This window comes from Alnus glutinosa, chromosome 7 (genome assembly GCF_958979055.1).
Source record: "Alnus glutinosa chromosome 7, dhAlnGlut1.1, whole genome shotgun sequence".
Lineage (NCBI taxonomy): Eukaryota > Viridiplantae > Streptophyta > Magnoliopsida > Fagales > Betulaceae > Alnus > Alnus glutinosa.
The window spans coordinates 30,141,714-30,165,246 of NC_084892.1; the positions used below are offsets into that span (position 1 = coordinate 30,141,714).

At 35.0% G+C, this 23,533-nt stretch overlaps 3 protein-coding genes across 4 annotated transcripts; 1 reads left to right on the forward strand and 2 right to left on the reverse strand.

Annotated features, from left to right (window-relative positions):
* Positions 1–421: 421 nt before the first annotated feature.
* LOC133872282 (histone acetyltransferase TAP1) lies at positions 422–4,775 on the reverse strand. Its single transcript, XM_062309761.1, has 8 exons — positions 4,623–4,775; positions 4,379–4,464; positions 4,231–4,291; positions 3,333–3,516; positions 2,414–2,513; positions 2,176–2,276; positions 1,519–1,612; positions 422–720 (listed from the first exon to the last, which is right to left on the reverse strand). The coding sequence occupies exons 1-8, from the start codon at positions 4,655–4,657 to the stop codon at positions 641–643; spliced, it is 741 nt and encodes a 246-aa protein (XP_062165745.1). The 5' UTR covers positions 4,658–4,775; the 3' UTR covers positions 422–640.
* A 1,517-nt stretch (positions 4,776–6,292) lies between these two features.
* LOC133874390 (KH domain-containing protein At2g38610-like) lies at positions 6,293–12,415 on the reverse strand. Of its 2 annotated transcripts, none has more exons than XM_062312292.1 (7): positions 11,951–12,415; positions 11,692–11,780; positions 10,180–10,331; positions 8,084–8,200; positions 7,824–7,943; positions 7,503–7,646; positions 6,293–6,848 (listed from the first exon to the last, which is right to left on the reverse strand). In XM_062312292.1, exons 1-7 carry the CDS (start codon positions 12,028–12,030, stop codon positions 6,702–6,704), a joined length of 849 nt encoding a protein of 282 aa, XP_062168276.1. In that variant the 5' UTR covers positions 12,031–12,415; the 3' UTR covers positions 6,293–6,701. The 2 variants fall into 2 exon arrangements, with proteins under 2 accessions (XP_062168276.1, XP_062168277.1); XM_062312293.1 differs by having other exon boundaries at positions 7,827–7,943; positions 11,951–12,408.
* Positions 12,416–18,966: 6,551 nt separating this feature from the next.
* On the forward strand, positions 18,967–22,113 carry LOC133874333 (NADH dehydrogenase [ubiquinone] 1 alpha subcomplex subunit 1). The gene is made up of 3 exons (XM_062312227.1): positions 18,967–19,176; positions 19,273–19,378; positions 21,831–22,113. The coding sequence occupies exons 1-2, from the start codon at positions 19,069–19,071 to the stop codon at positions 19,360–19,362; spliced, it is 198 nt and encodes a 65-aa protein (XP_062168211.1). The 5' UTR covers positions 18,967–19,068; the 3' UTR covers positions 19,363–19,378; positions 21,831–22,113.
* The last annotated feature ends 1,420 nt before the right edge of the window (positions 22,114–23,533 follow it).

Sequence of the window (23,533 nt, forward strand, 5' to 3'; positions counted from 1 at the left end):
CAAACTTATCACAAATTCAATACAAAATTAGCTTGTTATGATTAAGGGGTATGACCTATTTAATTAAATGAATCGAGTTAAAATTAACTTATATAATATTATACCTTGATATGATTATTTTATGATGAAAAGATAATCACAAGCATTCTTCTCTCCTTCTAACTCTGGTTTGATGAGCATCTGACTGCCTAGATATACGAAAGCTTTCTCTAAAGTATTGCTTGTTTGCAACAAATTCATATGGGATTTTTGTTTTTTTGGGCAAGTCTTCTGAGAACTTTAGGATAGGCAATCAGAATGGTTTTCCTGAGCAATTACATATCAATGTTCTCTGAGACAATTTAAAAAGAAAAGATTGGGAACCAAATCACTTGATAACATAGAGAATTGCAGCAAGCCTCGAAGCTTTGCAATATGTATATGGGAGAATTCTGTGCTCTTTTCTGATTCCAAACGAGGAGATAACCACACCAATCATTAGGCATTAATGTCATATGTACAGACTATAAGTGGTTAATTATCTGTCTTCCATACACCTCACCAACACCAATGTCCCAATGTCCCATCCAAACTCACAAAAATAAAAATAAAAATCAATTTTATAAGAGCAAAAACAAACTTGATTTTGTTGAAGAGAGAATTAGCACTTTGGATACCAAAACATACCTTTGATACCCTCCGGGTCAGGTTCAAAACCTAAATTCCGATAGAACTCCACAACTGGAATGACAATTGAAGAGAAGTGAGGCTACAGGCTTCAAATCCCACATATGACAAAAAGAACAGTCTAACTAAGACAGTTCAAGCTAAAATAGAGTTGCAAATTGTTACGATCCTAAAGTGTCTTACATATCTTGTACAATATTAACTATGTGTATATAAGCTCTTGGGCCCCCTTTATTTGCAAGCCAGTTTTCAATGATAAGTTTTACTCAAAGTTTTTCATTTGATGTTAGAGTCAACCATCACGTCAAGTATGGGATCAAACGCAAGCTTTTTCGAGTATGAAATCGAAGGGGTTGGGGCTTTGTAGTCGAGTCAGGAAGGAAGGAAACAACCTATACGCTGAATTAAAATGTCTTGATACTAGTGTTAAACCATTGAATACTGCTAGGTGAGTAGAGCCGCTAAAAGAGAAAATGCTACCATCAGGTTGGTGTCGATAGAGTAAGTACAATCAAAATCATGTGTATATAAGCACTTGGGCACCCTCCCCTTGCAAGCCAGTTTTCAAGGGTGAGTTCTACCCAAAGTTTGTATCACAAATGCTAAAAGAAGACCAATACAAAAAGGGTAGGATACGAGCGGGGTAGGAATTGGCAGCAGAATATTCATGTTTAGGAACCCAAATGAGATGGGGCTCAAATCTCTGATTTATTGAGGAAAGCAGAGATTATTCAACAAGGGCTGCTGTGCAATGACAGAGGGTAGCAATGGCAGACAGGTTAATCAATCTTGACATCTGCAATGGGCTATCATAGTGAAGGTAAAATCAATTATATGTAGAGCTATTAGTACCTTGACTATCTGCGAAGAGTGTTATATTGCCAATGTCCCTTTGCAGAAGAGCCCTTATAAGCTTTTCAACAAGGGCCTTACCAAGGCCTTGCCCCTGAATGATAAAAACACCATTAGGAAGATACTGCAATTTACATATAATGAAAACGAATATTATGTTCGATTGTTACACGCAGACAGTGCTAGGTCCATGAACACAGGGTTCCCAACTCCAACAATGCCATCAATTTTTTCTAAGACAGTGCCCAAACTGAAACGGAAGAATAATGCTCTGTTGGGAGTCAAACATCAAGATTCTTTTTTATTTGAATTACAGTTTTCCCACTGAGCCCAAATTCCTAGTTTTATATCAATGGAAGACACAGTTTTGCTCAATTAATACAACAGTTATTCGCTAGTTTCAGTTTTGACCAATTCAGCCAGCCCAGTTTCCTATGTCATAAATAAGGTAAATTCCATGCAACTAGATATCCAGCAACAGAACTGCGTATATAGAATATCAAATTGACCATTTACATAGCATAATTGCAATATCAGATGATATACATGCTTCAATAAGCACGTGTATTAGAAATTTTGTTTTTGACAAGCAATAATTATTGGAATGGCCAGCACTGATGCATTTGCCCATCCATAATCAAGTAACAAAACAAATACCTGATAGGAAGGATCAACAAGGACATCCCAAATTGTGGCATTGAAGGCATGATCTGATGTAGCACGAGCCATTCCAATTAGCTTCTTTTGGTCATTCCCTTCTGTCAAATAACTTCTCCAAGTACACTAAGATGTTCATCAAGTAGTTTTGGATGGAGTAATAAGCACGAACAGAGCTTCACATGACCAATCATATGAAATAGGAGGATAATGCAACATTATCAACTTTATTGTTTACCTGAACCAGATGATTTCCTAATAGAGTGCAGTGTGGCTACCATGTAGCTATTTTTCAAAGCTGCAGCTAGTTTTGACAATGGCCTCCGAGGCCACCCCACCTATCATAGACATGATATTATGGATTTTTAGTGAGTTGAATATCAGCGGAAGATTTTACCCAAATAATGGCTGCCAAACCTTCAAAGTGGAGAAAGGGATGACACATTTCACCTATACTTTTTTATTCTATTGTTGAATATAAATCATTTTTTTTTTATGAATAAATATAAATAAAATTTCACATTTTTTTTTTCATCCTATGGTTGAATATAAATCAATTATAGGATGAAAGGAACCTCAATTGGCACAATCAACGGCTAAAATTTTTTGTACTTCAACGCAATAATAGTTGATGTCTACTAGCCCACAAATGTAATATACACTATCAGGCCTGTTAAAAAATCTAAGAGGCTGGTGCCGACCCAACCTGAGTAGCCAGTTTCTAACAGGGGTCAGCTTGGCAATCCGAAACTCTACTTAATTTCTGACCGAAGTTGGGTCGAAAATCGGAAGTTGTTCATCAAGAACTATGGCAACCGTTTGATCCATGTCTCACCAACTTCTAAGCCAAGCCAATGTTGTCGGTGTCAGCTTGGCTCGGCACCCCCTGGGGTGTGGGTCAGATCAAAAGTCAAAGGGTGGGCATTTTCAAAGCAATCGGGTAAATGCCCACCCCTATACACTATTAACATATTAGTCTTCGTTAAAAGATCAATCAGCCATGATACATTAAAACAATAAAACCCCCAATAGGTACATGCATAAACATGAAGTCCAAAAGGCATACAACATTCAGCTGTTCCATATGAGAGTGCAAAAGAGGTACCAATAACAATATAATGCATGTGCAAAAGAGCTACCAAGAACAATCAAATTACCTTATCACATAGGGCTTGAAGATCATACACATCAACATCTCCACCTGAAGAGAATATTATTTGTTCAACTGCTCCATCTGGTTCAGTCTTTTCAATGAGGACAAATTCTTGGGGCAAAGGTTCCTCATCTTCCTGGGGTTCAGAGGGTGTTTCAATGACTTGCAAGCCATTGTTCTTTAAAAACCTGATAGAGAAGCAAGTTAAGGAGCTTTTAAATAGAATTAAAGCAACAGGGCAGATCAAACTTGTTGGTAGACTGACACTATTGGTTCATGGTTTACCACAATGTATATATCAACTAACGGAGAAACTCCCATATCCTACACAAGTTAAACCAAAAGGTAAATAATCTTATTATCATATAACGTATACTGGTACTTAAATAATATACGCTTAATCTTTTACACTCCAATTAACATCAATTGAATCTATATGTAATGGAAAAGTTGCCGCTCATAATAAGACAAACTTAATAAATTCCGAGCGAAGAATATGACCATTTAGCATCGATGTATGGGAAACTGTGGCTTACCCCTCTTTTAACAATTTCTGTGCTAGTCTAGGACTTGAGACAATCTAAAAGAACACACTTCAACACATCTTCCCTTCGTAGAACATACAAAACACACTTGTGCATACCAGGACCAAGCAATTTGACCAGTTAATGAACCACTGAAACACAAAGTGAGCTCCCTAAAATACTAATCGTATATTATACAACATGACAAAGCACCCATTCCAGCAACAGAGCGAACCCAGTATTCCAATTCAAATGGTGAACAATCTGGCCACAAAACTTCTGAATCTGGTACTCTTTTTTCTTTTTCTTTTTTCTTTGTAAAGTGTGTGCATATGTTACTTTATGTATATTATCGCCACTAACAAAAATCTTCAATACCCAGATTTGATGGAGTCCCAAAAGCCAGCCCTGAGTCGTAAACTCTTATTCTTCTTGGGTCCTGAAAATATATATATAGCAAGTTACACAATTACCCATATATCTTCTACTAGAGACAATTGCAAAGACATGGGCAAGCGCACATTACCTCGGTCATGCCCATAGTTGAGGCTGTGACGAGTCAATAGCTTATCAGATACTTGACAGCGGAAATCAAATGAAACGACCGGCCATCTGAGACGTAAACAGGAAATGAAAGTTCGTTATCTTAATTTCTCCGAAACCCTAAACCATACATTTGAATGTTGCTGTACAAGAAACCGAAAAGACGAAATTTAGGTCCATAACAAGAAAAAAACAAAAAACATGTTAGAGGCGAGCTTGGTACTTACGGAGAGGAAGGAGCAAGTACGTTGCGTGTAAGCATTTTCTGGTGGCGGAGCTTGTGTTTCTTACAGTAAGAACTGAGGAGTAGATATATAGTAGATATCGCGGACACGCCCAACCGCTCACGGCAAATGAGGGATCGAATCGACTGTCAACGACCTACCGTTGAGAATGACTTCCCGCTGAATCTGAGGCCGACCAAACGACTTGCTGTTGACATGGAATCCATTCAATTATTGGTCGTATGATTCGGCCGCTCGCCACTTTTTTTTGTTTACCATTAAAATAAAAAACCCACTTGCGGACTTTTGCCAATTCCATTTGTTTGATTTTTGTTTTATGTGTTTGGGATTTTGTTTTTTTTGCATAAAGATAAAGTCATTGCCTAAACAATTTTTAACAATTCCACGTAGACAAATTCATTGCCTAAAAGTAAGGTTAGAAATTACGTTTTTATTTTATAATTATTTTATAATGTTAATGTAGCAGTCCAAACTAATAGTTTTTTTTTTTTTTCTTTCTTTCTAACAATTACGGATCCAAGAGTTATGAAATAATTGTTGGATATTTCTATAATTACTCTAGTGTTATTTTTTTAACTATACATGGTGGAGCGTTTTCTCATAGGCTTAACTATTTTAGTGTAATGTATTCCGTTTAATGTATTGGATTTGAAGATCCAATTTGAAAGGAAAAAATTATTTAATTATTGTTACATATTGTATATGGGACAAAGTTGAATTAGAAGAATTTTCTCAAACCCAATATAATAAATTGGTGTCCAAAAAAGTGTATATAAAAATTACATGTTCTATTAAAATATATGTGATATTCTCACATTTGATTGTGCACCAAAATGTGAAAAGTTCACTCGTTAATATTTTTTTTTTTTACGAGGCATGTGAACATCCCAATCTTTAATTGTGTATAGTTTTTCAGCCTTTTGTTTCCTTTTCTCAAAACAAAAATATAATCAAACAAGTCAAACACAAATTACTCTTAAAAACATAAACACAATTTTCATCTTGATGACAGATTAGAATAGTTTTTCAAACAAAAGAAAATCTTTTTTTTTTTAAAAAAAAAAAAAAAAACCCCTTGTAAAACGCATACAAAGCCGCCGTTTTGGAGGATCGAATCAAGGTCTTCTTTAACAAGGTTCTATAGTTTATGATTATAATAAATGAGTCAAAAGAGACCGGTTGAACATGTGGGTTATTAAGAAAAATTATTACGTTGAACTTTGGAAATTCACAAAGTCATCAAGCTTGGTCAGGACATCTCACTCCAGCGTGCAAGAATCCTCCTATCATGTTCTGCCCGAATCTTTGTTTTCATGTGAAAAAGAATCCCATGATAATAGAAAGAGAATCTGATGGAAAAGAGTAATGCTACTCTCGAGTGTTTACATTTACTTTATACTGACGTGACGTGTTTTAAATAACTTATCATGTTAATCTTTTAGAAAACAAAAAGGAAAAATTACTTAAAAACACGCTACGTCCGTCAGTGTCAAATGTGTAATAAACGAGCGTGAAGAGTATAACATTACTCAATGATAAAAGGTTTTAAGAAGCCTACCACATTACACAGATTCCTTGCTGCAGAACACTTGTATATAATATATATATATATATATACAATTTTCCTCCAACTTGGATTGAAAGAAAAGAAATTGTTACAATCCAATTTAATTCAATATATTAAATTTGATCCATTGTCTTCAGACCTAATATTTTACCATTAAAATATATATTCCACACTTCTCAAAAGTCACTAACACAAGAATAAATCCAATGAATATATTAAGCTTACAAGGAAAACTGACCTCAACAAACCTAAACTCAACTCTATATAAATCTTTTTTTTTTTTTTTCTTTTCGTTTAATTTTTTTTTTTCTTTTTGTCTTTCTGTTCAAAAAAAAAAAAAAAAAAAAAAACCCACCAGAAAGCTCACCACCGGGGATTGTTAGCCTATTCTCTTGTAGCTGTGCTGGAGAAATACATAGCGCAAGGTATTTTCAGCAAGAATTTCTGGGGCAGAGTAGAAAACATTTCAGAGCAGGCATGATATGGCTCTCTTCTCAGCGTCCTGTTTTTGCACGCTTCATGCCACTCGAATTGAAAGGGGAGACACTACCACTTGGTCCAGGACTCTCTTCTCTGAAATTTGAATTTAGCATAGCTAATTCACGCAACTGCTGCCTCTTAATATAATCCTGGGACTCGTCCTGCGTATTGAAGGTTACAACCCGGAGAACTTATGTCAAAACTAATGCATCATGTATTGAACGTTCAGATTATATTTCCCAGATTTAATAGTGTATATATATATATATTGCCACATGGTGTATATGTTATCACGTCATTTAAAATTAAAACAAAATCTTAATTGTAAAATGAATTATTTTCATTTCACTTGAAATGGAAAGATCCTAGACCGAAACGTAGAGTATCCTAAGGCGAATGCTTGTCTTTCGACCTGCAAAATCGCCCTTCCTCACTTCTCATAAGAAGCAGATAATGAAACTTCACTCCATTCAAAGTAGGAAAATTACTTCAAGTTATGAACTCAACGTGAGCTGAAGGCTTATTTATACCAAGGAGAAACAGAGAAATTTACTATAGAGTGAAGTGTGCCTATATGCTCCTATCACTCCCTAAAGAGTCATCACATGGAAGAGCAGACTCGTCTGCAGCTTAGTTACATGAACACCACAATTTTTATCAAATTTTCTAAATAGATTCTGTCTCAAAGAACAAGTAAACATGCAGTAAAAGAATAAAGTTTCAGGAGATGTTGCAAATAATAACTAACCATCTGTGATAAAATTACATACAATTTTAAAATAGAAAACGATAAGAACTAGGTAAGAGATATATACCACAGGTTTGAGCAATTCTTCAATAATTTCCTGTGCCTGTCTCAACCTCATATCAACAACACTGGCAGGTAAATCAGCCTCAATCAAGATGTGGAGTGGTTCATTCAGGTGCTCATAGCCTGGCCTTCCCCTTAGCTTTTCTTCCTTAAGATTGAAAAGAACAGAAAATAATTTAGCATGCAAATTAAAACCAATACTAAACGTGATTAAAAGTTAAATTCAGAAATGCATGATATTTCAACACAGGTTTTGGCGGAATCATCATTGCAAAACAGCAGTTCTAATAGCAGCAGAACTGGAAAGAGTGGTTTAGATGTGTACCACCTTGTCTGGATCCTTTATTGACCCTTTCCCTCTAATGTATACACGGCAGCCTGTTGTAGCTTCCACCCGTTTTAGTGAATTGCCTCTAGGGCCCAGAAGCCGTCCAACAAAATTGAACTAATATCCGCAAAGAAACAAGCAGTTTATGTGTTACTAGTTGTTAAAAAATTCATTTTACAAAAAAAAAAAATTGGTGAAACATGTGGATATATGCAACAAATTTCACTTCATAAACTAGCTTTTTGTACAAAGCTTACATTTGGGTAAGTATCAACTGGAATTTCCAAGCGCAAAATCCTCTTGACAGTGAATGAGCTAGGGCTTGCAGGCGCACCTTGCCAGTCCATCGACATTCCAGGGGGTCCACTTAATCTCTGTTATGTAATTAAGGTGCTTAAAATATTATAAAAATACTCAGAAAGAAAGGATTAAAGAAAAAATCAAAGAGAAAAAAATAGTGTGTGGTTTTCAGATACACGATGAACATTCAATAAAAAATTCATTTGTATAAGCAGAAATAGAAGCAGAAAGGATCACATTCACAATTCAGACTACCAAATAATCTTGAGGCTTAAACTTTGACTTGAAAACATTAATGCATCCAAAGACAGAGTGGAGATGAGATGTACATGCAAACAAGTAGTAAGCTGCAATAACCTTATTTGTGGTCATTAACTCCAATTTACAAAAACATTAGCATCACCAATCAGAACTTGTTCTTTACGTCATGCAATTCAGATACAAATCAAATATATCATCAAAAACAAAAGATTCAGTCCTCTGATGCGCTTAAATTACATGTAAAAATCGGGTTACTTAGTAAGTCGAGCATACTTTTCATTTTCTAACTTTCCCACCTTCCTCCCATTTTTTCAGCTTCAAATGCAATCATCAAGTGTTAAATAACAGAAGGTGAAGATTGAAATAATATGACTTTATTCAAGTCCTTGTTAAGCCATTTGTTTCCAACCACCCCCGGAAAACGCTAGACACGTTTGCGTTTTCAATCCAAAAGGACTAGTCAAATTACAATTTCAACTTTCTAGAAATACTTATAAAGTCCATTCTCAAATAGTAAGGATCAATGTAGGACTTAACACTCATGAGCACATTTATAATCCACCCACTCAATATAGACAATTCATCTTCCCAATATGAAACTAACTTTCTGAGGTGTCATAATCTCATTCACTCAAATACTTGATTTCCTCGTCAAGGTCCATGTCATAGAGTGCCTCAAAGCCATATGGTGTTATTAGGTTGCTCCAATACTATTTGTAATGACCCAGGGAAAGCAATAACTACATTTGCGTTGTCACTCCAAAAGTACTAGTCAAGTTGCAATTGGAGCTCCCTATAATTACTTATAAAGCCCAATCTCATCTAGTAAGGAACCAGCATAAGACTTAGAACTCATAAGCACCTTTATAATCTACTCACTCAATGTGGACAATTAATATCATCCCAATGTGTGACTAACTTTCTAAGGTGTCACATAATAGTAGTACCATAGTACTTAATGACAGAGGGAATTAGAGGAAAAGTTGTATATTCTAGACTGGACGAATATACAAACAACTTTTCTTTTTCTCTATTGACCATGTTTCCTACCTAAGTGGGAATTCGACAAAGTAGAAATTAGATCAAAAAGTCAATAATCTCCTTGGATTCATTCACGTTGGTATTATAATGGATAGGATCAGATATCCATCCACTTTCAAGCTCCTTGATAAGATCTCCGCACAGCGACCGGGAACTTATCTAAATTTTTCCCCCATTCTCACTGAAATGCTTTTTTTTTTTTTCCTCACTGAAATGCTTTTCTAAGTTGATTCCACTGCTTTATACTTTGGAGAGAACGCAATGTTAGGAATTTTGAAGATTGCGATAGAACAGTGATGGAATGAAAGCTTTAGTTTTCAAAACTCTATATGGGTGGATGGTTGCTTTCAACAGTTCTTGTTTTTCTAATTTTCAAGAATTTCTAGATTTGTGTTCTTCTTGTTCTTCCTAATTGGGCGTCCTTCTTGTATACTCCATGTGTACTACGATTGCGTCCCTTTACGTCTTTTAATAAGATTGAATTACTCGTGTAAAAGGAAAAAAAAAAAATCATTGCTGCAGTCTCAACCCTTATCATATTGCCTTCCAATTATATACATTGAGGTATGAACAATGTGGCCAGTTCACACATGAAGTCAATAGAAAAACCACATACTTAACATTAGATCATGTATATACAACAAACATTGCAAGATGATTCATAAGTAGTTGCATAACTTGAGAACAAAGAAAACAAAATAGATCCCAAGAACACCAAATCGAAATACTAAAAATCAAATAAAACAATCACCTCCTGAGGAAGGCCGTTCCAGCTACCAAATCCTGTCCCGGTGACATTTGAAATGAGGTTTGAAGAAGCCATGGGACTGGGGCTTCTATGCCGAAGCCTGTCAAAGTCACCAAAACCTTGGTTGGACATCATACCAGAAACCCGTAAAATCTCTGCACATTAAAGAGCATTTCATATGAGAAACTGACCTGCACTCTTGACAAATAAAATACTAACGAAGGCATCACCAAAAAGTTGTAAATTTGAAGAACATTGTGAAAGTGAAGAAGAAGAAGAAGAATAAGCTGCTAAGATTCACTAAAAAATAACTCATTAATAAGGCCATTCAGTCAAGAGCCATAAAGAGTATTAGACAATAACAGTATTTACCTATAATCTAATTTCTGTTTAAGGAGACATGACACCCTAAATGTTGGTATTATACATAAGTTGGGCATCAGATGAAGTTAAATGTCTTAGCTTTGCTCAACAAGGGGCCTATTGAGGACAACTATTAAGATGACCTAGGCTCCAGCGATTCATTTTGGTCTTAAACTCATGTGCTTAAACTTGTGAGAACTAAAACACTAGCAAACTCTAGAATAAGCCAAAGTAGCAAATGCTATATAATCTACATAAACTAAAGCCTACTCATGAAGCTAGGGCAGATTCTAACTCAACATTCTAATGCCAAATCCTCTACAAAAGAGTCCCTGAAACCCAAAATCATACTCTGTCAACATGTTTGATGTTATTAGCTCAAGCATTGTTATCTTTATGTTCACAATATCATCGCACAAGTTATTAACAGAGACCACCCATGACTAGTTCAAACCAAACCCAGTATGAAATTGTTTGCCAGACTCTACAATGCAATCAAATTCATATATGTCCCAAGTATCGTCACCACACCCTGCATAAGGCCTTAAGATGGTGTAGAAATTGTTCCCAATTGCTTCTTTTATACTGATACATTGATTTTACTGGACACAATGATTGCATTGATTCACACTACTCCAGACATTACAATGAAATTTTTAATAATTTGCCAAAAAATAAATATGAAGATACATTTGGCAATCTAATAAAACTAAATTGATTTTTTGAGTTGACTCCATTCTACGTGAACTAACTGAAGCATTCAGCAACTATCTGAAACCCAATGAATCGGGTTATATTTCACGAGACTTCCAACTTCCCCATTGAAAAACGTTAATACCACGTTATCTCAGAAAACAAGGATTACCATATTATCAAGCCAGGAATGCAGACAATTCCATACTCAAACATGTTAGGGAAAAGAAAAAAAGATGGATGCATGATAAAATACAGTAATCGTTGTAAGGACTGTGGGCACCAGTGGCCAAGTTCAGTTAAAAGTTAAGAAGGATCAGACTGATCTAAACCCTTACAAGGAGGCACATTTCTTATCCCAGTAATACTGTTATAGAGACAGAAAAGAATAAGGAAAAAGTAAACTCATTAAAAATCCAGAAAAACCTAGATCCAAAATTCAGAGATTTAGGAAGGCACCTTGATTTAACAGGCGGCTACATATCGGAAGGACTTGCATGAAAGGTCCAAGCTTTTGATGCTCTGCCAACAGCTCTGATAAGTACTGACTACAAAACAATAACCCCACGTAGATCAGAAGAACAGAAACATTCAAGATTTTCAGACACACAAAAAACAATTCCACAAAAGAAATTCAACGACTAGACCAAGACTACATCTTTGTCTCTGGTTCTGTCTGCTTTGATTTTATGAATCATAGTGATAGTTTTTGGAGTACCTGTCAACATCTGGGGTGCTTCTAATCTGGGGTGAAGCAGCTCTTGCTGGTGAGAAGTTGGGATTATACAGACCTGACATGGCTTTTCCTTTTTAGAGAATTTGAACCAAACAAAAGAAATGGGATTGGAAAAAGGGTTTTAGCTGTTCTTCTTGTTGCAGAAGAAAAAGGAGGAACAGAGCACCATCAATAAAGTAGGTTTGTAATAAGGGAAGAAGGAAAAAAAAAAAAAAAAAGGGTCGACAGCGCTCTGTCAAATTTGCAGAAAGGAAAGGCAAAATCTTTTAATTATTTTCTTCCTCTTTTTTCACTAATTTCCCTTTTATATCCCACCTCTGTCGATGGAGTTGTGTGTAAAAAAAAAAAAAAAAATGTATATATAATAATAAAAGAAAAAAATGGAAGTCGGGGCAGTGGGAGACGGAGAGTGGATCCCCTTGGAAGCGAAAAATCAAGGTGGGGGTAAAGATTCTGGAGCAAAATTTTCACAGTGACCGAGGAAGTAGAAGACAGAGAGAGAGAGAGAGAGAGAGTGTGAGAGAGAGAAATTTTCGGCTTTTTTTTTTTAATTTATTTTTACCGCTGGCAAAGTGGCCAGGTGGAAATTTTTATCAGCTCTGTGAATGGAGTGACAAGTTATGTTGCAGCTACAAACACGTGTCGGGCATGCAGCGAATCAAGGGTGGATTAGAGAGTGGGGGCCCCAGATAAGCATAGAGCCCCAATGGCAAATGATTAATGATGTTTTGCCAACGCGGTCTTAGCTGGACAGTGAAGCCGTGAAGCGGTGAAGGTGCAATTGCTCAACATTTCCTACAACTACGTCGTTTTACGGCTTCGTCATTTGATGTCTTCCGCCACCTTTTTGCCCTCTTTTTTTATTTTTATTCGGACATTTTAGCGTGATTCATTCTGGAATAAGCCCCTGAGGTTTGACTTTTGACCGCTTTGTGAATAGACCTTGAATCTTTACGTCCTAACCTATGAATTAGGATCCCTCCTTCGTTAACAGACTACACTTTTTAGGGCATCTATATTTTCAATTTGAATTGTCAATAATAGTAGGAGCCACCAAGTTGATTAATCTCATCTGTCTGAATTTGTTTGAAATTTATTTGTTCGGACACGTGTAAGCCCGTAAGAGCTATTTTACAAAATTATTAAAAAAATTATTCTTTTTTTTATATCATTTATTGAGTGAAAATAGATAATTTAAATTTTTGAATGGTTAAATTGAGTGATAGGCACGTCAAATATGCGGAAAAAACCGTCAAAGTTTTTTTTTTCTTAGAATATGTAGCAAGTACTACTATATATTGCTTAAATGGCCCGAAGGCTTACATATTAAGAAAGAGATATAAGACCCCTATACTCTATACCAAATCTTACTAAAATTACATTTGAACCTCTTTTATATTAACGCTCACTTTCAAATAAAAGACCGCCTAAGTTATGTCGACATGAAAGCCGTGAAAAACCTTCAATAATTAAGTCAAATAATTTTATGAGACAGAAGCTAAATAATTTTTGGGCCATTTTATGTCATGCCTTTCTTTTGGGATTTTGTGACCATTTTGGGATATAGTGGACGCATAATTATGCAGTAATTGTGTCTAATAGACAAGTAGCCCTAGAGCCTTTACAATTTCTTTATGTGGGAGGAACTCTTTATTATTTATTTTCGACCGAGGAATAATATGTTCACTCTTTTAACCAATGTATTTGTTCAACATGCAATAAATAGCAAAGAAAATTTGAGGGTGGACCGCCGCAATAATCAAATAGTTGTCGGATTTTAGCGAGGTGACCGTGACGAATATAAAAGGTCATTTTTACGTGCATAAAGATTAATCTTTCTTTTCTTTTCTTTTCTTTTTTCTTTTTTTTTTTTCTTTTTCTGCAAGTGTAAATTTCAAAGATTGCAAGAGTGGGAGAAGTTGGTGCATGTATGCTACGACTTTTGGTGGAGGGTCCAAAAAGTCAGAGTCATCTTTTTCGCCCGTCTGCAGTGACAGAGGGAAGGGGGCGTTGAGAGCTATGCCCCTCAACTCTTAAAAAGAAAACATTAAGGTTATATATATATAAAAGGTGTTTTTGCACGATAACAATCCACGCACGGAGGAAGCAATTTTGACTCGTGTTAGGTGGGAAGCTCGAGCGAAGATTGTAGCAAAAGGAAAGATCAACCATTTCAGGAAGTATATGAACCTTGTTGCTAAATGGAATCTGCATTTTCTGGAGTGATGGGATGTTGTGAGTCCTACGTGTCTTTGAGGATTGATAGGGGTTTGATTTCTCTGTTTTGATCTTGTAAATGGGTGTTTGTTTTTTGGATGCTTGCTTTAGTTGATTGTGTCTACTAATAGCAGGTTCTGGTGGTCTTTGTATCATGCTGCTGCTTACTGTGTTATTGGAAGCAGTAGGGTTGTCGTTGATGTGTTTTTTCTCTCTTGGTTTCCTAGCTAGGGGTTTGTTGTCCCTATGCAGGAGTTGTTTCTAGTTTTCACTGGAGTGTATTGGTTGCTGAATTGAGCCTTATTAGCCCCTTTCATTGGTTTGATTTCATTTAGGACGATAGTTTTATTGTTAAAACTTTTTCCTTTAATATTTTACAGGTAACATCGAATGTGTCTGAGAAGAATAGCAAGTTCAAAAATATATGATGTACCTTAAGTATCAAAATTTTTAACTTTTCTAGCCAAACAGCCAAAGACACCCACAGTCCCACAGAAGTATTGAGTCATGGCGAGAAAAATTGAGAGTTTCCTTGCGAGCTGCGATCAACTTTTCCCAACTTACAGTAAAGGCAAAACTCTTATTTTTTTTTGTTGGCTAAATTATGAGTTTTGCTGCATTTGCATTTTGCAAGAAGAAACTAAGAAACGACAAAGGCAAAAAAAAAAAAAAAAAAAAAAAAATTATTTGGTCCTATCAAAATGTCTGGCTGCATCTCATCCGTACGAGTAGTCTTAAAAAGGCAAAACCTATTGAAGTAGGATAACATTTTCCATGATCAATGGGTGACCGAGATTGATGGGGGCGGTGTTTATACTTTTAAACGATTACCTGCCCACCCATTATGGTTGGCACAACTAAGAACCCTCTCTCCATTTCACTCTAAAATAGAGAGAAATTATTTTATAATCTCAAAATTGTTTATTGTTATATCTAATAATATTAATAAAGGAATGTTACATGTACCTAAACTTTTACAAGTAGAATTTTACTAATTAATGTAAAACTTATTCATTGAAGATGATCAAAATAATTAAGAAAAATAAATGTTACGAGTACCAATGAATAAGCTCCACATCATCTTAATAAAGTTCTCTTTGTAAAAATTTAAGTACATGTAGCATTTCTCTAACTCTTTAGCGTTTAGTCATTCCCACCAAACATTTGAGGGTTCACCTCGATTTTCAATATGGCCCCATTTGAAATTTATTTTCTTCTCCCACTTTCCTTATTTTCACTTTTTTCAAAAAACATAAATTTCAAAAAATTCTTAACTTTTTTATTTTATTTTTTATATCACATTAACACTTTTTTATTATTTTTTAAATAAAAAAACTCATTACAATACAAATTTATTTCACTTTTCCATATAAATTATTTCAACTTTATATCAAATTAGTCTTATTTTCCAATCATTCAAAAAAAATTCTTAAGGGGAGAGGAATTTTCAAACAGGGCCCGTAGAAAACAGACCATACTAAATTTGTCTGTCCTGCACCAAATTTGATAATCACAATCAGCATAGAGGAGGGAGAAGGGCTTCGTTTGTGCAATTTTTTTTTTTTTTTTTTAATTAATTGACATGACACATCAGCTTGTAAGAGAAATACATAAACGATCAATTACTAGTATCATTACTCTTGAAAATGCTATTTTATTTATATTTTGATAGACTACTAGGAACTGTTAAAATGTTTTATATGGCTAAGATTTCTTTTACTTGTGCACTTTATAAGCAATGGTGGCTTCCTTCTCTCTTAAGGTGTCTTTTGAGAGTGTTAATGGGCCTATGGACTTTTTACATGATATTAGAGTCACAGGTTTCTTGCGATGATCATGATGGACATTTCTCTCCCGTTGTTATTCACGTGTTTGACAATTAGTTGCTACACGTGAGGAAGCGTGTTAAAGTGTCTAACATTTCTGAATACTTTATAAGCTATTATATCTTCTTCATTTTTTTTAAATATCTTTGGATAATGTCAATGAACCTATAAACCCTAAGTCTTTTAAGGGAACCACTAGACCACTACGGGAAACAAAGAAACAAGTGTAAATGCACATAAAAATGCTTCATAAACCCATTTTTTTTTTTTAAAAAAAAAAAAAAAAGAAAAAAAGCCCACCAGAAAGAAAAAGGTCCCTCAAACCCGATCATTGAAATCTGTGGGTCGAAGTCAAGAGCAATGGGGTCTCATTGAACAACGGGTTGTGATTTGGGAGGCAGGACAAAATTAACATTGTGTCAGGAACTAGGCCCCTAGCCCTAGCCCTTAGGCTTGAGCCGCTTGACGGGTAAGGATTCTCTTTTTATAGCTATTATTTTATGATTAAGATTTAATTTTATTGTATTTAATATGTGAATAATATTATATCATTTTAAAGTTTTTATATGACATGTTAATATATTTATAACGTAAGATTATCTATATTGTTAGATACACCGGAGGTAGGAGGGAGAAGTATAATTTTAACTGAAGAGGGTAAAATTAAAATAAAAAATAAAAAAATTGAAGAGTAAAAAATTAATTTCAAGAGATTCATATCATAAAAAACATCAAAATTTAAAGGCTTTTTAAAAATTTTGAGATTTTTTCTTTAAAAATAAAAATAAAAATAAAAATAGGAGTTCAAGGAACACCCCAACCAAAAAGATAATTCCATCCCTAAATACAACAACATTAAGGGTAAGGCTCTGTTTAGTAATTCTCTTCCCTTTTCCTTCACCAGTCACTTTTTGTATCGCGTAGCATACTACTGTCTGCTGCAAATCTCCAACACTCGAAGTCACGTGTTGGAGAAACATTTCATGTTGGCAAAAATTCCTATTTTACCCTTGTTTTTTCACAACTTGAAAGACTGTGCACTTTTCATGGCACGGGTAAAATAGAAAGAAACATCAGAAATATTAGACCTGTCAAAAATCCACGCCTGCCAAAAGCCTGGAGGAGGGGACACGGAGAGATGGGGCGTCAGGGAAAAATGGAAGAGGGAGGGAATTACTAAACAGGGCCTAAATTATCGAACGAAAAATAACGAGTCGCTCTAGATATTATACACATGTCTTTTGCGTATCCCTTTAAAATTATGTTACTTTTAAAATTACTATTTAATTTATGATTTTTTATTAAATTATAATTTTAAAAGTCATATTAATTTTTTTTTTTTTAAACACAAAAAATAATAATAATAAATATGACATTTACAATTATTCAAAAATAACTCCCCTCAATTATATGTCCAAATAGAGAGAATCCTAAGTCCTCAAACGAGTTGCACATATATATATTAATATAAAAAATACAAGTGGGTAAACAAGAATGGACATGTCAAATCCAATACCATATTGGTCACGGGGTCTTGACTCTTCATGATTGGATTCAGTAATTTTTCTATTTCATGTTCTCTGACGGCGCCATAACATCACACCATTTTATCATCTCTTTTGTTTTATTGAGAAAAACAGGCATTGGAGGCTTGGAGCATTCACACCCTAATCCCTATCCCCCCAAGATTAATTTGACTAGTTAAAATGCAAATTTTGATGAAAACCTGCCTTTATTTGACTAATTATTTTTGGAAAATGCTCGATGGGAACACTCATCCGTTCCCATCACCCATTTATAATAAAAAAATAATTTCTTATTAAAAAGGGCTTACAGGGGACGGATGAGTGTCCCCTATGTAGCAAGCCTCATTATTTTAAGCCTAAAATTGGCAAGATGTTATCGCGCTTGCCAAACGTTCAAAAATAAAATAAAAATTGTTGGGGCATCCTAATACAAAATAGAGATGAATTATTTCATAGTCAATATTTCATTTGGTTATATTTAATTAGGGGTGTGAATGGGGCGAGGCGGTGCGGGTTTCGCCTTTTTTGGCCTCGCCCCGCACCTTTGCCAACCCGCAAACCGCACTTGATAAAGACTAACCGTGCAGGGCGGATCACTGCGGGGCGGGGATTGCAGGGTGAGGCGGGTATTTTAAGTGGCATTTATGTAATTTTGATTTTATTTTGTAAAAAATAAAAATTCGAAAAAATACTGGTTTTTTTAATAAAAAAATTAAATTCATATTAATTTTTCACAGAATCTTATGAATGCAAAGTCAAATTTTTAGGAAATCAACTCTGTTTCATTAAAGAAAAAAATTATAATTTCAAAGCTCCTTAAATTTAGTCATTCGACATGTTGACACATATTTTTCAATCGTTCATATTTCCATACAAGAACATTTTTCATAGAATTAGCCTTGTAAACTAAACTAAAAACCCTATTAATTATAGATAAAATTCTAAGAAACATGATTTTATTTTCTTTTTTCTTTTTTCTTTTTTTCTCATTTGTGCGGTGCGGTGCGGAGCGGGGCGGGGACTCGCATTTTTTTAAAAGGCTAAACCAGCAATCCGCCCCGCATAAATTTCTCAAATTAAGACCCTAACCAGCAAAAAAACCTGAAAATCCGGTCCTCTGGGGGGCAGGTGCTGGGGGGCGGGGATTGCGAGTTTTGCACACCCCTATATTTAATGATGTACGTAATGTTACGCCATTTTAAACTTTTAAATAGTTAGGCAACATATTCATCACATGACATAAATTTTGACAATGAAATAATTATCTACAGTTTCAAGTGAAATAGAGAGAATTCTATTCCGATCTAGGAGAGTGTTTTTTATTTTTGGTTTGGAAAATCTTTATGATGTGACATAAAATCCGAAAAAAAAGAAGAAGCCCTAACGGCCTTCTTGTTGGGCCGAGGATGTGTGGCGGGTTGGGTCCAAAAATAATCCATGCGCAAGTAACAACATTCGAAGCGCGAGGAGAGACCGAGAGGGAGATTGACAGATTGTTGAGAGAGAGAGAGAGAGAGAGAGAGATCTGATAATGTCGTGGGTGTGGTTGGAAGCAACGCTACCGCTGGGAATCATAGCAGGGATGCTGTGTGTGATGGGTAATGCTCAGTATTACATCCACAAAGCCGCTCACGGCCGGGTATTTTCTGTTTCTTTCATTTCCTGTTTTTTTTACATTAATTAATTCGGATCGATCCTTCTTTCTCGGACTAACTCAAATCCCTAAATCTCTCAGCCGAAGCACATCGGCAACGACGTGTGGGACGTGGCCATGGAAAGGAGGGACAAGAAGCTCATCGAGAAGCTCTCTGCTGCTCATAATTAAAAGATAATGAAAAAAGGTTTTTCTTCTTTACCGCGCGATTTGATTTCCCATTTAGGGTTTCGTTTCGTTTGAGGTTGAGACTTTAGTGTTAGGGTAATTAGTTTTTATCAAGAACAGATAATTCTTCCAATGGTGGAATTACCCCTATTATTCAGGTTTCTAGTCGATTGGTCCAATAACTACAAAAATCAACCCAGTTTCATTTTAGATATCTAGGGGTTTTACTGCTATTAATTCACGTTTCTAGCCATTCGAAAGCTCTGTGTGTGTGTATTTCACTTGGAGATTTCATGTTGTGACTCTTATGTCTCCCTTACATAGACATAAGTCATTTCGGAGATAAGGATGTTGCGTGTGTAAATGGCATGACTATCGACCGCTTGAAAATGCGATAATAGATTTAAAGATGCACACATTTTTGCCCAACTCAAAAAAAGGTGAATGGATTTAGATTGGTCTACGGGCCACCATTGATGCCAGACCTTAAAGGTAATGCAACCCAAGGCATAGAGCTTTTTAAATGACATAAACAGAAATTTTTGGTTGAGATTTATGATATTGTGAATGAGCTCGATGCTGATAGATTGTGGGAGTAATCAGAAGGCATTTAACATTGTGCAAACTTCAAATGTTTGTGATATGGGGTTTCTGAATGATTAATTTATGCTTGTTTTCACGTAATTAACAAATTATCTTATGCGTGATAGGAAGTTAAATGAACCTATATTCTAGGTTGAAGCAGATGTAGGGATGTAGCTCTTGCTTTCTAGTGAGTTAGTACGTGAGAGAGGGTCTTCTCTTCCCCCAACCCACAAAGGTTGCTTCTGCCTTTGCAGGTACTTTGAAATATGAACGATGAATTTGGGAATCTGATGTTTGTATATTTCTGGTTTTACATCATATTTCAAGCAGTACACTTACCCAGTCTCCTGAGCATCCCCCACCAAAAAAGAAGAAGAAAGGAACAAACAAGAACAAAGGGATGGGGGAGGGGGAATTTGAGTGTGTTTCTATATTTGGCTCTGTTTATGCGTGCATGTGTTTGTGTTTGTGCTTTTTTTTTTTTTTTTTTGAAGTTGGGTGGGGGTGGTACCAAAAAAAAAAAGGAAGTTATCATAAATTTGTTGGGTTTCATCTTCTGCATGCATTTGTTTAATGTTTACCACCAAGATCTTTAACTTTTACAATAATTGATTCGTATAGCTTTTTCAATTGCTTTTGAATTTCTACAATTAATTTTTTTTTTATGAGTAAATTTAGCCTTATTGAAATCGTAAGGCGCCTTTAAGTATACTGGAAGTATACAAAAAGAAACACCTAACTAGGAATAAAAAAACGAATAAGAAAATCAGTAAAGCTAATTGACAGTGGGGACAAAAAAGCTACCGTCCAAAGATACAACGTATAAAAAAACGAAACTCAAATATCCTCCGAGGAACTCTCCGCATCTTTGAAACACATAAGATTTCTTTCATTTCAATCACACCAAAAAATGCAAATTGGCAAATAAGTTGATAACTCTACTAGGAATAACCCAAGACATACTAAAACGAGTAAAAATGTTATTCCACATAGCGGAAGCCACATCACAGTGAAGAAGAAGGTGATCCATAGATTCTCCATCTCTCTTGCACAAATAAAATCTGTCCACAATGATGATATGCCTCTTCTTGAGATTGTCCACAGTAAGGATCTTGCTTAGGGCTGCCGACCACGCAAAAAAAAACCGCACTCGAAGGAACTGGAGTCTGCCACATACTCTTCCAAGGGAAATGTCTACCTTCAGAGCAAGCCAAAAAGCTGAAGAAGGACTTGACCTTGAATAACCATTTATTGGAAGAGACCCACCAGAGCCTATTTGCATGATCTCTACTCACCATGACTGAGTGCAACACCTGGAAGAAGAAAGCAAAGACACTCACTTCCCAATCATGTGCTTCTCTAACAAAGCTCACGTTCCACTGAGGAGAACTGTCCAAAACCTTCATATTATCAGCAACTGAGGCATCCTTCACTCGAGCAATACCAAAGAGATCAGGAAAAACTTCCTTCAGAACCGTATACCCGCACTACAGATCGTGCCAAAATGTTGTCCTAACCTCATCCCCCACTTGAAATCTAGCAAAATCAGATAAAGTCTCCCACCCTTTCCTGATGTTCTTCTACGATTAAAATTGACATCGCTGATCATCTTGAGGACTGCTTAATGAACATAAATTATAGGTTACTCAACTTTAAACGCTTGCATACACTTGCACTTGTATGCTTCCAGATTCCATGCTGAGTTTTGTTCAACTTTTGTGCTCAAACATATTGAAGTTTTATTTTAAAGGGATCATATAATCTGGGCTTCCCACTTCTTCTCGCTCCTCTCCTCATTCTGCCCATGTGGATGCAAGTGTGTGTTTGTTTGTTTATGTTCAGAATATCATGACCATGAAACTTATCATATTTATTACAAAATGCAGGAAGCTTTGCCAATGAACTCTTGAAGAAGGAATAAACTGCCAGCAATGCTGAAGAGCCTCAGGAGCAACTCCATCTTGTGTTAGTTTTTGGTTGTATGCAAAGTTGCATAAGCTTTGAACCGTGTATGAAAAATACTCTATTCTCCACTGAATTTCCTTGGTCTGTTGACTCTTTGAATTTCATTTGTGTGAGCTTTGTTGAACATGTACCCTAACCTCTGTTTCTGTTGTGCCCGGAAATATTAAGGGCTTCAATAAAATCTTAAGGACGCGGTAATCGGTAGATGATCCTGGGAATTAGTCTTGGAGCGATAGAAGAGTGGTGAAACGGGGACTCCACATTTCGCAAAGAGTAATTCTAAGAGCCCTAGCAGAAGCATTTATTTAGATTTTCTTTAAACGTAGGGAATTAATCTATTTTTTATTTTTCTATTCAAATAAACTCCACAATAGTTTTTTTTTTTTTTTTTTTTTTTTTTTTTTTTTCATGTGTTTCTCATATGCAAATGACACGTCACTATTAAAAATTGGTATGTAGAAAATTTCTTATAAACTAGTTTGTAAGAAATTTTTGTCTATTTTTTTCAGACATAAATTTTCTACAAATTGGTTTATAAGAAATCCATATAAATCAGTTTTTTAAAAGCGACGTGTTATTTAAACTATTAAAAAAACATGTGAGAAAGATATGCAATTAAAATAACATGTACTTGCAAGGGATACATGTCACTATTAAAAGTTGGTATGTAGAAAATTTTCTATAAATCAGTTTGTAAGAAATTTATGTTTATTATTTCCTTATACTAGTTAAATACTCGTTTTAAATTAAATACGAAGGAAAGAAAAACTATTTAAATATTATTTCAAATAATGCTAGATGAAAGAGAGGAAATAAAAGGCATTTTTTTTTAATTATTAAAATAATGAAAAACTTTAGTTATAACTTTTGATCTTTCATCATTTTTACAATTAAGTACTCAAACTTTAAAAAATATCAATTTAAGGTATTCAACTTTTTTTTATTTTTAATCATTCGTTAGAATTTTTCGTTAAATTCTATTAAAATTTTTCAAAATACTAATATTTATTTATTTATTTTTTTTAAAAAAAAATATCAATTTTTTCAAATATTCAGGTATAGATATTTTACAAATTCTGATTAACACCAAAATCTTTGAATTTTTTTTTTTTTTTTAAAAAAAATAAAAGGTATTTTGATAAAATTCAACAAAAAATTACATGACTTACTAATTTTATGTCGAATTTGCGAGTTATATAAAAAAGAATAATGATTCACTGTCACCTAAAGATACAACTTTTCACCACTACTTTTTGATTTTTTTTTTTTTTTTTTAAAAATAAATTAAGGTGATGGATCATCTTGCCACATATGCAAGATGGTGAAAAGTTATACATTTAGGTAGTAGTAAATCATTACTCATATAAAAAAGAATTATAAACCTTAAAAAAGAAAACCCCACGTGGGCCGTGGCAATCTATTCATGCTTGATTATCAGACTGGATTTGGTATATTAGTGTTATTGATTACCCAAATTGACCTTTAATTGAACTATTATTTGTCCACCATCTGCCAAATGGCCGTGGTTATGCTGTCACAAGAGAGCAGTTGGGGTGTCGACTGTCGCTGATGCCGACCAAGGCCCACTGCCTTTTCAGCTTATAATTCATAATCTTAGTGACTG

Excerpts from the sequence above, each read along its gene's own strand:
- LOC133872282 (XM_062309761.1), bottom strand. The coding sequence starts at position 4,657 with ATGCTTACACGCAACGTACTTGCTCCTTCCTCTCC. Across the intron at positions 3,517-4,230 it reads TGGGACTCCATCAAATCTGG|GTTTTTAAAGAACAATGGCT; the intron begins GTATTGAAGATT and ends CTTCTCTATCAG. Across the intron at positions 2,514-3,332 it reads TTCAAGCCCTATGTGATAAG|GTGGGGTGGCCTCGGAGGCC; the intron begins GTAATTTGATTG and ends TGTCTATGATAG.
- LOC133874390 (XM_062312292.1), bottom strand. The coding sequence starts at position 12,030 with ATGTCAGGTCTGTATAATCCCAACTTCTCACCAGCAAGAGCTGCTTCA. Across the intron at positions 7,944-8,083 it reads CAGTTGATACTTACCCAAAT|TTCAATTTTGTTGGACGGCT; the intron begins GTAAGCTTTGTA and ends TGCGGATATTAG. Across the intron at positions 7,647-7,823 it reads TAAAGGATCCAGACAAGGTG|GAAGAAAAGCTAAGGGGAAG; the intron begins GTACACATCTAA and ends TTCAATCTTAAG.
- LOC133874333 (XM_062312227.1), top strand. The coding sequence starts at position 19,069 with ATGTCGTGGGTGTGGTTGGAAGCAACGCTACCGCTGGGAATCATAGCA. Across the intron at positions 19,177-19,272 it reads ACAAAGCCGCTCACGGCCGG|CCGAAGCACATCGGCAACGA; the intron begins GTATTTTCTGTT and ends TAAATCTCTCAG.